This window comes from Pipistrellus kuhlii, unplaced genomic scaffold (genome assembly GCF_014108245.1).
Source record: "Pipistrellus kuhlii isolate mPipKuh1 unplaced genomic scaffold, mPipKuh1.p scaffold_m20_p_2, whole genome shotgun sequence".
Lineage (NCBI taxonomy): Eukaryota > Metazoa > Chordata > Mammalia > Chiroptera > Vespertilionidae > Pipistrellus > Pipistrellus kuhlii.
The window spans coordinates 107,955,590-107,970,552 of NW_023425515.1; the positions used below are offsets into that span (position 1 = coordinate 107,955,590).

At 43.6% G+C, this 14,963-nt stretch overlaps 1 protein-coding gene across 1 annotated transcript in view; it reads right to left on the reverse strand.

Moving 5' to 3' along the window:
* The window catches only part of MYLK4 (myosin light chain kinase family member 4), a 108,699-nt gene that overhangs the window by 89,125 nt on the left and 4,611 nt on the right, over positions 1-14,963 (reverse strand). The window contains exon 2 of the mRNA XM_036446537.2: positions 4,793-5,063. Coding sequence (XP_036302430.2) covers positions 4,793-5,063 — 271 coding nt within the window. The remainder of the gene's footprint in view (positions 1-4,792; positions 5,064-14,963) is intronic.

Consider the following 14,963-nt stretch of genomic DNA (forward strand, 5'->3'; position numbering starts at 1 on the left):
AATAGATGTTCCAGTTACACAATCCACAGATAATCGCCTCTTTAAAAGGAAAAATATGATGGTTTGTGTAACAGATCTGAAACAGGTGCAGGGTCAGAGAGAGACCTGTAGTGGCAACTGATACCAAGGAGAAGGAGCTTGTGCCCAGTTCAAAGAGATTAGCAAGGCAGAAACTGGCATTCGCCTGGATGTCTCTGCCACCCCTAGGCAGCTTCCTCCTGCCCCATAGGTGAGAAGTAAAGAAGTGGGGTTGGGAAATGTAACTTTGAAAAATTATAAAACTTCCACCCTCATTGACATTACTTGAGATCTAAGTTTTAATCTTTATGAATGCCACTGATGGTACATTTTCATAGCAGTTAGTCAGGAAATGCCACCTACTATTAAAAGCACCAACTGCAATCCAAATAGGCAGATCCAGGTTTTGCTCCAACCCACTCTATCCTATTCACATTCTGTTAATAAAAGTTTTTTCCTGTTTGATCTTTGGAGCATTTGTACCAAGCATTTAAATATTCCCAAGGCTGTGACAGCCTACCTCTGTTAGGGTCATCCTTATTTCATGCTCCCACCGCCACCACCCCCCACCCCCCAATACCTTACTTTCCTGAAAAGGACCATGCCATTTAGATGGAGGATAAGTAACTAGGGGTGTACAGGAAGGTGGGAGAAATCAAAGAACGAGGAGGTGAGTGTGGATAGCCTTGGGCATAAAATGTAGGGGTATGTATAGCAAACAGGGGAAGAAGACAGAACCCAATGGGAAAATGGAACTCTGGCTGCCTAAAAAAATAATTTGGCTCTTTTGTCTTTTATTAAGCAAACTAGAGGCCCAGTGCATGAAATTTGTGCACTTGGGGGGGAGTGGGGAGGTCCCCTCAGCCTGGCTTTTGCCCTCTCACAGTTTTTGGAGCCCTCCACCATCCCCCAAGGGGTCCCAAATTTGAGAGGGTGTAGGCCAGGCCAAGGGACCCTACAGGTGCATGAATGGGGCCAGGGAGGGATGCAGGAAGTTGGCTAGCTGGAGAGGGACCTGGAGGGCTCCAGGGAGTGTCCGGCCTGTCTTGCTCAGTCCTGATCGGCCAGACCCCAGCAGCAAGAGCTAACCTACAAGTCAGAATGTCTGCCCCCTGGTGGTCAGTGCACATGATAGCAATTGGTCAACTGCTCCCTGGTGGTCAGTAGATGTTATAGCAAGCGGTTGAACAGCCTTAGCATAATATTAGCATACTAGAGGCCCAGTGCATAAAATTCCTGTGCTTGCAGGCTTTGGGGAGGGGGAGGAGCGTCCCCTCAGACCAGCCTGCACCCTGTCACAGTTCGGGAACCCTTGGGGGATGTCTGCCTGCTGGATATTCTCGTGGTGGGGGCAACCGCTGCGCCCACCAGCTGTGAACCTGGCTTCTGGCTGAGCAGTGCTCCCTCTGTGGGAGTACACTGACCACAAGAGGGAAGCTCCTGCATTGAGAGTCTGCCCCTGGTGGTCAGTGCACATCATAGCAACCGGTCATTCCACTGTTTGGGCAATTTGTATATTGGCTTCTTATTATATAAAATTTATTATATAGGATTGTGCTTTGATTGGTTGAATGGATGACCAGACAACCAGACACTTAGCTTTTATTATATAGAATAGTGTGTGCCTGTATTTGTATTAAACAGTTAATTAAATCTGAGGGAAATGCAGAATGGGGCTATTTATACAAGATATAGAGAAGTAAGAGAAGGAGAAACCCTGGGTTTGATTGCACAAAAGTAATACTAATTAGCATTATGAGTCATTTATCATTTATGAATTCATGGTATATACACACAGTTATGAAACTCATCACTCATATGTGGCAGATTAATTTCCTTTAGGTTTTACTTGATAGTACATTTAGATCTAATTTATTATGGTATATCTGTTAAAAGTTTTTAAAATTCTACACTATTTAGGTGATTTTTGAACATCTTTTAAATATCATAGAATGAGAAAAGTCATTAGAAAACAGGATAAAAAGGAACATAGGAAAATAAAATGAACAAAACATGCTATAAAGATGAATATGTAGTATTTAATAAATTCAACAAAACATAGAGAATTTGAAAGAAAATAGTTTAAAATAAATCCAGTGGAGGAAATATAAATGGAATAGAAAAACCTGGTTAAGATCAGGAAAAGAAAAATAATCTGAACTTTACTAAACCATGTTAACAAATATACGTTGTTAAATTCACAGATAATTTGTTCTATTGAGACTGGAGAGTAAAGACTTTTCTACAGTAGGTATGTTCCTGAGTGGACACCTGCCACCTTTTGGTGCACAGGACAATGCTCCAACCAACTAAGCCACCTGGCTAGGGCTATGATATTTTTGAGGGAAAGACTAAGAATGTCATTCTTCAGAAACCCTAAGAGAACATCCTTCACAATTAATCTGATGTCCTTTGTGTAACCTGGGCCTCCTGGCTGGGTCCTGCAGTCAGTGCTATGCAGAAGGTGTGGAGGAATGGCGAGTAGCTCCATATGTCCCATTCAGCTTCTTCTTTGTAAATGGCGAGGGGCCCAGAAATGTCAGCAGTAAATTTCCCTGTCTCTCTTGCCTGATGGAGGACAGAAGGGCACACGAATGTGAAGCTCAGAGCTTTTCTCCTTTCTGTGGCTGCCAAGGCCCCTGTACTGGAGGCTCCTGCCTCCCGAGCCAGTGGGTGCCAGGGTAGCCAGGGGCCTTGACAGTGGGTGGATGGAGAAGGGCATTCCAGCAGCTCAGATGTCTTTGGGTATGCAGACAGAGCTAGATTGACATGTTTCCATATTCTGCTGGGGTCACAGTAAAGAACACTCTTTTCTCTCCAGGGATTATTTTTTTTTAAGCCATAATTTTCTCCACTTATTCTCCTTTCTCTTTTATCCCTTCTCTCTTTGAGAAGATTAGCACTGCTAATCATAGTAAAAATCTTCACTGTGGTGCACTGGAAAGAATGTACTCTGGCTTTCAGACACTGTGATGTGGAAGCTGTGCTTTGGAAAGTTTGGAGTACAATTCTTTCTATTGTAGATTGCAGGTTTGATTCCCAGTTAGGGAGCATTCGGGAGACAACCAATCAATGTTTCTCTATCATATCAATGTTTTTCTCTCTCTCCTTTCCTCTCTCTCAAGTCAATAAAATTATGCCCTTGAGTGAGGAGCAAATATGTATATTTGAAGTATTTGACTACCAAATCATTTGATTTCTAATATTCTGAAGAATTTCATCATAAAACAATTCTTCCTTAAAATGTCCATGTTTTAACTTAGCACCATCTCCCTCTGAAGACATTGCCTACACATAGAAATTTTATCAGAATGTGGGGGGGGGGGGGGGGAGAAAGTACTGTTAAAGTAATTAAATTCATATAAATTACTAAGACAGTTGGTAATTTCAAAGTTATCTGAGAAGAATATTTTGTCTTCTCTGTCTACAGAAATGAATGAACAGAGAAAGAAATCCTTCTGTTTGTTTGGCTATAAACAGCCCTCACGAGGAAGCCCTTCACATTTGACTGAAATTTCACCTGTGGAAATTTTTTCTTAGTGTATACTGAACAAGATATGAGCTCATAGTTTCAAGTAGAGATCTCAGAAAACCTAAGTTTTGACTTCATTCACTTCTCTTCAGTACATTTTACCATTCTGTATTCACTTACAGTTAAGACTCCTCTGCCCTTTACACCTAACAGATCTATTTCATTCTGTTGCTCATTAAAAATGCCCTTCCTGTCTGAAGAGTGTTTTGCAGAAAGTAGCTGGACAAAGAAAGAGGTTTCCCGAACCTGCTTAATAAGAGTCAGTTGCTCTGATTTTTAAGAACAATAACTTCTAGCCTCAGCCAAAAAGCGGATTGCACTTAAATAGAGCTGTTCCTCCCACGAACATTTTTGGTGCCTATTATGTGCCAGTTACTGGGAAAGCACTTGAAAAGCAAAGTGATATGAGTTCCCTACCTTGAGGAGTGACACTAGAGAACGATGACAAACACATTCAGAACAATTGTTTGTGCAGGAACTGCCTGTCTATGGATGGATGACTGGGAACTAACTGAGCTAAGCTAGGGGATGGGATTGTTGCTAGCTAACATGTAGTATATGCTTAGCATGGTGGCAGATAATATGCTAAGTGCTTTTACCTATTATCACACTTATTTCCACAACCACTATTATCCCATTACCCAGATAAGGTAGAGTTTAGTAACTTGCCGAAGATCAAGCAGCCACAATGGGCCCAGGGCCCATGTACTGCACAGATGAGGACACAATGTGCCATTGGGCAGGGCCTGCTTATCCCTGCCGCTGACCACCAGTGTCAACAGCTTTATCACCTATCTTGGGAGATTAATGTCTTGAGGAAATTGGCAACTTCTGCACAGCAATTGTACCCTTTGCGGCACTTCTCAAAATTTCATGTCCAACTTCATGCTTTTAAATGATCCTTCTTAAGAAATGTGTGTTTTCATACTAAGAAATGTGTGTTTCCATAAATTCTTATTTGTAACTTTAAAGCCATTAACTATAATGTAGCCTGGGGGGTAGAGATGCATAATCAAGGGCCTCCCAAGTACTGCCCAAACTCAGTTGTTTAATTTACAAATGCATAGTCCTCAGTGAAACAAAATTAAAGCTTTCCTACTTATAAATGTTCTCTAATTCTACACACAAATGACAAAATAGAATTTGAAAGAGGTCTGATGAGTGGCTATCTTTATTGATATATGTAAGAAAAGATAAGGTAGAACTAAGACTTTTCAGGAGACTAAATTAGCACACAATTACCTCATTATTTCCAGATCTTGAATTCTGTTCATTACAACTTTCTTCTAGAAAACACTTCATCTTCTCAACCTTTTCCATGCACTGAGAAAAGGTCGCTTTCTCCAGGCTGTTGCTGTTGTAACAAGTGGTGATTTCCTCCAGCCTCTTCACTTTTAACATCTTGGTGGTGAGTCCGATGAAGTGACTGTCTGGAGTGTTGTGTTCATCTCCCTCTGTCCCTGATTTGTAAATCAAGATGCATTTGTGACTTTTGATTGCACCTTCCTCCTGACTGCAAAGAAAGGAAACAGTTCTCGTCACTTATTCACTTATTTGACTTTTGGGAAAATGACAGAGAAAATTTTGAAGTACCTTCTGTAATAATTTTTTTAAAAGAGTAATTACCATTTATAGAAATATATCTAGGGTTTTGAGCACTCCAACTGCAGAGTCTGAGTTCCAGCAGGTAAAGGGAAGTTTTGCCGAATTCAAAATGACTACATGGTTTTCTGGTATAAGCCTTTACTGTCAGTCAGCATAAACCTTCCAAAAAGACAGCCTCCACCATGAAAATAAGTATCCTCTCTCTCAAATGCCACTTTGAGCCCCTGTTGATCTCATGTTACTCAGCTGTTGCCTTCTTAGTCAGATGGGGAAGTATATTAATTTTAGTCACCAGGCTTTTTAAGGCCAATGGCTCTATTTCAGAGTTCAGGTAAGGAAAGGACTGGGAGCAGTGGATAAAATATCACCTTCACCTTTCCCTGTCATCAGTGTGGCAACATGCTCAGAATTATAAAACTGCATTTGTCTTTGATGATCATACGTCCAGATATTCTGCCTCTTTTAGACTCATGATTATATAACTGCTCATTCTCAGCCAGGAGAATCCCACAGACACCTTTGTTTACCCATCTTATCCTGTGAACATGTCCAACTAGAATGGGAGAGATCTTCTGAAAGCACTTAGCCAGTTTTAATTTTTTAATCCTTAAACTTATTTGCAATGTCTCCAAATGTTGCAACTCTAGGGAAAGGTTGAAAGTGCAGGCATCCAGGGAGTTACAAAAAACAGCTACAGGCAATACCATGCATTTCCCCCAAGTTTTCCATCAAAGGCCAAGAAAAGAAAATCCAGCCAAATAAACCTGCCAGTCTGATTTTAACAGTAGTGAATTCCTAGCTTTATTTAAAACTTGGATTGCTTAGAAAATACAACTAGAAATACAGATAATCCTATAGCTTCTCAAGGTCCTGGTGATTTTCAGCTCTTTTTTTTTGGAGCCTTTGCTGATTCCTCCACTCCCCACTTTAACACCAACCCCTGGTGCTCTCTTGCTTTTCAAAAAAGAAAAACAAAGTTCTTATCTTTAATTCATATGAATGATGTATTCTATATAAAATAAAAATACATGTCTCTACTTAGTAAACAGCAATTTGGAGCCATCTAGTAAATCCTATCATCCCTAAACCAAGGACACTTATGAGTAAATGATTTGTATTTTGCCTCCCTAATCAGAGGGTATAACTAGATGGTAAATAGCTTACATCAATGTAATCAGGGAGACTGATAGCAAAAATCCAGTTAGTGTCATTTACTGACCACATCCAAGGACAAAGTCAGTTAGAGAATAAACCTCATTTTTATTAGTCCTTTTCTAGTCTATTAAAAGGGAAAAGATCTTTCCTGTTTTTCTACCCAGGAAGCAAAAGTTCTATAAATTATTAAAATGTTTATGTTTCATATTAATCAGGTATGTTTTACCAAAAAAAAATCTTCTAATCATGGAATTGAAGTTTACTAGCTCATGTTTGTGTCTAATATTCTTTGATATATCATCTTTTGGCAAAATAAGTTTGACAATCCTTCCAGAGTTTGAATCTTAAGAAACTTTTTCTTCATCTAAAATTGATTTTAGATCATTCTACTCTAGATGGAATGCCTCAAGTATTTGTTTTCTCTTTCATGAAGGAAAATTTTCTGCTTAAGGTACATGGGAAACATTGTCAAATTATAATAACCATATTATGCTTTTATTTATAGCTCTAATTGTTATTCTGGAAAATCGTGTTTTGCAAAAAAGAGACAAGATTCCATGTCATTTGCAAGTATTGCTGATTTTTAAATTTTCAGGAAGCATTTTTAATGCAAATTTGGTAAATCATATATATTCTCCCCACCTGTCCCTCCAGTATTTGGCATTTCTCAATAAGTGGCAATACTTTTTTTCATGAATTCAGTAAGATCTGTTGCCAATTATAGATATATTAACCAAGATAAACTGATAATATGCCTGCTTATAGCAGACATGGCTTTACCACATTTTGCAGAACTTGGTCCATCTATCATTCCATGGGGATCCCTTACAATCCACAAAGGCAGGCCATCATACAACACTGCTACCCTGAAGGGTATACTAGTAAAACAAAAAGGGGTGGTGGTGGAATGTGGGACTCAAGGATTCTTCTATAATACTATCTAAAGCACACTTTATCCTTAATTTTAAAAATCTGAATGGTCATTTTTAATCATCTGTACAACAGTTATTTACCTCAATAACCCCACCTCAGAAACCACAAGTTTTGAGGACGCTAATTAATAACTGGATGGGACCCAATGAGTTATTAACATGAGGGAGAGGTATGTATGTGTTTCTACCCCTTCAGGGCCATTATGGGTTCCAGATCACCAGATTGAACACTATCATGGCACAGGACCAACCCTCTTCCAGAAATGAATAATCTGAGCCTGGGGATTCTGTAGCACAGAACATTGCACCTTCCCTGGATCCAGATGACCCCCGAAATATCCTGGGGAATGATGAAGCGGATGGCAGAGGCTGAGCAATCATTTGAGCATACTAGCATTCCACGCATTCCAGATAAGTAACCATTGCTCTTTTTGTTTTTCTTATAGTCTATAAAATCAGAACTGGAACAGTATATGTGCTTTGCGGACCCCGACATTCCAAAGCAGAAAGTTCACCTCCTCTGTCTTCTACATTCAGCAAAACAAAAAAAGGGGAAGATGTTGGGAGCACAAGGGACTTGATTGAAAAGTTCTAAGGTGGACATTCTGAGAAAATGGGAGTGTGTGGAAGGCCGCCGACCTGTTTATCAGAATTCTGACTTAGGGGAGACTTAGGGGAGTGTCAAAGGCAGTGCCCCTAATTATTCCTTGACCTTTTCCAACAAATCTGTGCACATGCAGATCCCTGGTGTTTACTGGTATCCTAATGCTTATTTCTTGGATGCCCTTGCCTAGAGGATAATGTAAACACTTAAGTATTTAAAGTTTAAAAATCCCAATAAAAGCCCAACGAGACAGGCAATTGAGGCTGCCTGTCCTCTCCCCCATAGTGAAACTGTGTTGGAGTAATTTGTTCATCTGTTGTTCAGGGACTGCTGGTCAGCTCTGGCAAAAATAATAAAGGAATTAAGAGGAAGAGACAAAAGTGTTCTGACACCAAGTGAGTGGACTGCAACTTAATTCATTTCTGACATTAACTAACTGAAGTTAGTGTCATACTTCACAGATTAAGGGCAAAGTCCCTCATAAGACTACCCTCACATCAGACACCAGCCACAAGTCTTAGAGACCAGCTGCATTCCTGATCAACTGCCTACAATTTTGGGTGTTCCTACAATCTTCTAAAGTTTGATAATTCACTGGAATTAATCACAGAAATCACTGAAAGCACATTATTTTTTAGTTTTTAAATAATAGATGCACATAACATCTGGGAGGGTCCCAGACACAGAGCTGCCAAGCCCTCTGCCCTGAAGACAAAGCTCATCACTCTCCCTTCACACATGTGTTCACCAACCAAGAAGCTTCACTGAGCTTAGTGTTTTTATTGGGGTTTCACTAAGTAGGCAGATTGGTTAAATTACTGGATATGTAATGGAACTCAAACTTCAACCCTCCTTTTCACTCCCCAGAGATGGCTGGCCTGATATTCCAACCCTCTAATTATGTGGTTGTTCTTTCTGGTGATCAGCCACCATTCTGAAGCTATCCAGGGACTAAGGAGGAGTAACCTCATTGGCATAATAAAGACTCTTCTATTACTCAGAAAATTCCAAGGGTTCTTAACTCTGTGTCAAGAACCAGAGAAAAGTTCAGATATGTTCTTTTTATACAACAGGTATCAATTGAAAATCACCTAAAACTATTAAAAGTGTTCCCCAAAAGGTGAAATATTAAAAAAAAACCAAAAAAAAAAACCCTAGTGGCCCGATGCATAAAATTTGTGCACAAGGCGGGGAAGTGTCCCTCAGCCCAGCCTGCACCCTCTCCAGTATGGGACCCCTCAAAGGATGTCTACTGCCAGTGTACAGGGATTGGGCCTAAATCTGTAGCTGGACATCTCTCATGCAATCCAAGACTGCTGGCTGCTAACCACTCACCTGCCTGCCTGCCTGATTGCCCCTAACCACTCTGCCTGCCAGCCTGCTTACCCCCAATTGCCCCCACCACCACCACCAGCCTGCTTACCACCAAATGCCCTCCCGCCAGGCTAATCACCCCCAACTGCCCCTCCTGCCAGATTGCTCACTCCCAACTGCCCCCCCCCCATGCTGGCCTGCTTGCCCCCACCATCCCTCCCCACTGGCCTGCTTTCCCCCAACTACCCCCTAGCTGGCCTGCTCAGTCCAAACTGCCCCTTCTGCTGTCTTGATCACACCCATATTACCCCCATTGATGGCCTGCTCACCCCCAATTGCCCCCTACCACAAGCCTGATAACCCCCAACTGCCCCCCCCCCCCAACAGCCTGATCACCCACAACTGCCTTCCCTCTTGGCCTCTAATTGCCTCTACCTTGGCCCCACCACCATGGCTTTTACTGGAAGAACGTCCGGAAGGTCTCCTGGAAGATCTCCCAGTCTAATTAGCATATTACACTTTTATTAGTATAGAGGCCAGGTGCATGGGTGGGGGCTTGCTGGTTTGCCCTGAAGGGTGTCCCAAATGAGGGTGGGGGTTCCCTTAGGGTGTGGGGTGGCCTATGGTGGTTTTCAGGCTGGCCACACCCCCATGGGTTGGGGGTCCCCATTGGGGGGGTATGGCCGCCTGGGTGAGGAGCTGAGGGCTGTTTCAAGCTGGCCACACCTCCTTTAGTGTGGGGGTTATACCTGGGGTGCCTGGCCAGACTGGTTGAGGGGCTGATGGCTGTTTGCAGGCTGGCCATGTCCCCTGGTGACCCAGGCTTTCAGCCCCTCCTTCAGCAGCAGCCAGGGTGGGTGGGAAGCTTGGCTTCCTCCATCACCAGGAGCAACCCAAGCATCCTGCTCGCTCAAGCTCCATGGCCGCTGCCATCTTTGTTGTGTTAATTTGCATACTCACTCCTGATTGGCTGATGGGCCTAGCAGAGGGATGGTCAATTTGCATGTTTCTCTTTTATTAGTGTAGAATCTACACTGTAGATTAATATAAATCAATGCATTTCTTTTAAACCAATAAAATCAGTAAGAAAATAGAACAGTTAAGAGGTCTTATTAGAATAACAAGGAAATGTATACAGTTTACTAGAATAATGTGCCAAAGATTCCAAAGGACACAGGGGTAAGTCAGGAAGAGAAAGAAGCAGGAGGTTGGGTTAGGTGAGAGACATCACAAAGCAGGAAGAACAGATGATCATAAGGCTAACTTTCACGATGGTGACTAAACATGTCTGGGATGTGCATTATGGTGGGACTAACTGGACTCAAATTTTCTACTATATTCCAATATACCTTGGTCATGAATATTAGGGTACAAGATGATGCCTGGAAGTCTGATAATCCCAGAAGAAATTATATACTCGTTGGCACCATGTGTTACTAGTGGAGGTAGATGGACCTTGGTTCAACAACCTGGGTACTTGAGTTCTAAGAATGAATTCAGAGCCAAAACTCAAACTAGAAAAAGTTTATTTTTAATGTCACAGAGGTAGAAGAAATGAGCCTTAGAAGAAATACCGTAGGCTCAGGAAACAAGTTACAAGGCAAGAGAGGGCCCTTGGAGTTAGGAGAAAGAAAGGCAAGGAAAACATGCCTGGGGAAAATTGTGGGTGTGTTCCATAGTGAACACTACACAGGGTCCTTCCTCTTGAGGGTATTTATTTATAGATCTCAGGGGAGGATCCCAATAGAATATCCATCAGCTTTCTTTCAGGGTCAGGATCTCTGTTGATTAGTCAGCATCAGGGGGCTCATTAGGCATTGCAGCTGGTCCTGAGGTAGCCATGCCTTCACTTGCCTGGTTTTGTTGCTTTTCTGGGCCTGGAGCTGAAACAACTGAGGCCTAGGTGCTTGCAAAAGGAAAGGAAATCGTGCCTGGGGAAGTGGGGCATTGTCCTGGGGGCTTAATGCTTAAGCACTTAATTATCTGGCCCCCTTGTTCTTTCCCATCTAAGGGGTTCCAACCCCCAGGGCTAGCAACATACCAGGGGAGGAAAGATCAGGGGAGGGTCCGAACTGCAGGGCCAGTGATATGAAAGATTAGGGGCGAGGGTAGGAAATGTCATCTTGGGAGCAAGGTCCCAGCCCAGTTTGCCCATTACTATGTACCTGGGACTTTCTACCCTGGTGATTTTCTGTACCTGGCTGATGGTCCTTGCTCAGCTCATCTCATGTCTATCTAATTGCCACATATCTGCACATAAGCATTGAAGTCAGACTGAGACTTTTATTGTAGCCACTGAATAAAGGGCTTATTGAGACTCCCACGGAATACATCATCCCTATTCTGAGTCTAGGGAAGGATGACAGAGAAGATGGTTACAAGACCCAAAACAAACTGCCAAGGTCAGCTGAAAACAAGCAGTGAGGTCTTAAAGGAGAAAATTTAAGCAGGTTTTACTGCTTTACATTGACCTAATTTCCTGTGACCTTATAATGGATTTTAAGTTTATTTGTATTTGCTCATTTTAAAAGGAAGCTTAAATTTGGTTAGAAAGGCTGATATGATTTTTTTTTTTTCTACCATCACCGTCTAGTGGAGAGAACTTTGAACTATAGGCAAAATGATCTAGGACTCGCAAATAAAATGATAATCAAGGGCACTATACCAAAAGCATTTGCATTTATAAGGTAATTTAATTTCCTTTTTTAGATTTGAAAATTGAGCCTAAAGAGTTAAGAGTTTTGCCCAAGGTCTCTTTGTAGCCAACTCAAACCCAGATTCTTTAAGTCCAAGCCTAGTGCCATTTTGACCTCATCCTCTCTAATAAAGAAGGAATATGCAAATTCACTGTCACACCATATTAAGGTGGCTGGGCCCACAGCAGAGGAGGGGATCCCTTATTACAAGATGGTTGTGGCCACAGCAGAAGCCCAGTTCCTGTAACCAGCCTTAACGAGCAATCAGCAGGGACCTGAGGCTGCATGGCACTGGGCCAGGGCAGGGGACCTGAGGCTGTACTCCCCACCTGGTGGGGCTTGGCAGGGGACCTCAGGCAACACCCCCTGCCCCAGCGCCAGGCTGAGGAACCTTAGGTTGTGCCTCCCACCCTGCAGGGCTTGATAGGGTACCTCAGGCCGCGCACCCCTCCCGGGCACCAGGCCAAGTGACCTGAGGCCATGCCCCCCACCAGGCAGTGCTTGATGGGGGTAGGGCCAGCCAGGTCTGGATCTAGCCCAATGAGTGTAGGGTCGGCTGGGTCTGGGTATCACATGATTTTGAGGCGCACATGTGGGGGTGGGGACTTGACTCTGGTTCCCATGGTGCACCCCAGACTCTGACAGGAGGAAGACTTTCATATACATTTTACTAATTTTCTTTCATCTCAGACACTTCTATTATAGAGAAAGGTCAAATAGCAATATTAAAATATTTTCTTCTAATTAATTCCCTCTTAATGTGCATGAATTTCGTGTACCAGGTGTGCATATATATATATATATATATATATATATATCCAGCATAACACCAGAAAGACTGGTTGAGCAGAAACCAGTAGGTAGACGCTCAATGCAGGAGCTGCCTCCTGGTGGTCAGTGTGCTCCCACAGGAGAGCCACTCAGTCAGAAGCAGGGTGCTGGAGCCTCTCCTGCCTGTGGCAGGCACAATCTCCAGCAAACAGACTGCAGTCCCAATGCCTGGGTGGTGGGGGTGTAGCCCGAATAACCACAGAGCGGCCTTCCCCGCCCCTAGAATTCTCCCTTCAGACCCTGTGGCTGCACTGCACCCCTTATCTATTACCCTCTGGGTCTCCGGATGCAGGCTCGGGAAAAACCCACAGAAGCGCTTCACAAACATACTGCTTGGGCCGGCCCCCATCTCAAGAGCAAGTGCTGGTGAAGTCCAGCCCAATGATCAACACCCACGCGTGTCTGCAGGCGAGCCCTTCGCAATTTCTACCTACCACCCGGCCCCATCTCCGGAAAGGTCCGCGACCTGGCACCAGATACCCGCTCCTGGACCTCTGCAGAGGGCTGGCCAGCTCCGGTGGGTGGAAGGGCACCGGTAGGTGCTGGCCTGACCTGCTTGATTCAGGCATCCCCACACTTGGGCTGGGAGTTGCATGGAAAAATCACCCCCCTATACTCTACTGGTACAATCTACTGCGAACAAATGCAGCATGAAACATTTGCACAAGACTGGGATGACCTTGATACTGACACTTGCCCCCTGGAATTCCCCCTCAGGCATCAGGGCCATTTTCCACCCTTTAGCTGTTGCCATGTTCCTTCGGATGTGAAACTGAAATATTAAGAACGCGCCTTACCAGGGACCGCGATCCACCTCTCCCTCTTTACTTCCTACCACCCTCAGGTGCCACTTCCAAGCCGGACTAGTCCCCACCTCCCCTCCAAAGAGAGTCCTGGAAAAAGTGAGAAAAGCCCAATCTAATGAGCGGATCTCCCACGAGTGTCCGCAATGGAGTCCATTGCACCCTTCCCCCGCCTGGCCTGCATCTGGGCTCCCTCTGGGCTCCCACGTTCCCCACAGATCCCCGGTGACTCCTGTGGGCGGGCAGGTCTACAGATGGCAGCTCCTGTGGTGTGGATGGATACCTCGCCCCCTGCCCCTCCTGCCCGCCTCACTCTTGCGGTGCTGGTACCCCGCCCATGGATGCCCACTGCTCAGCCAGAACTTGCTGAGAGGCAAGCCTACAGGTACAATCACTGGGGAACAGATGAAGCGCGGACACTCAGAGTAACCAGGATGAGCCTGATAATACTGCCAGGCTCCTGGAACTCTGCTTTGAGCATACAGATAAAATCTCATCCCTTACAGATTGCCCCAGCACTACAGAGGGAGGCAGCAATTTAAAAATGGCCACAAGGTGGCGTCTAAAAATTAGTGTAAAAGTCAGAGAGAGGGATCTGAAGGGCCTGGCCTGGGAGAGAGAGCACCCCCTCACTCCAAGATCCCCAACTTTGTATTGTTCACCTCTGAGCATCTCTTACCTGACTCTGAGCAAGCAGCGGAAAGCATTCAGCCCGGCCCAAGGTGTTCACTGGGGACCTCCCAGCTAGCAAGGTGCAACCCGGGCCGCAGAAGGAACATTTGGAAATATTTTTTCAGGAAACTTTAGAGAGGAGGACAGACTCCCACACAACCTCTCAGCAGCTCAGGGAGTGTGGAAACTCCCCCAACACGCGGATGCTGGCTCCCAATTTCCTTTCAATGTGCACGAATCCATGCATTGGGGCACTAGTAGTATATTATTGAAAATACATATTAGGTAACAATAAAAACATAATCATATTTATATATGTAAGTACACAGTATTATATTGAAATGCATTTAAAAAGACTGAAATAGGGTGCTAAAATATTAATAATGATTGTCTCTGAGTAGATTTTCCATAAGCATGTATCATTTCTAAAGAAAAAATGTAAGCTTTTTATTTAAGAGACAAGACATTCAACAAATTTCACAATTGTCTCAGTTATTGTCATCACTTTAACGTATTTGCTTATGTTCATGATGACCAAATGTCAATATATTTCTATTAATGTTTAAAATAATGTATATTACATTTCCATATTTAGTAATACTTTCTTTTACAATCTGTTTTGAGAGCAGCCTTAGAACGTAAAGGACAGTGGAATAGGCCACACCAAAATGCCACTTTAGTATAAGGGTTATTGTGAATTGAAGGCAGTTGCGAAGCCGCAGATAGTTCTCTACTCTCTCCCAATTTACTTAAAAGCAGGACATACACTGTAAAGGTGCCCACTCCCACTCCCCTCTACCA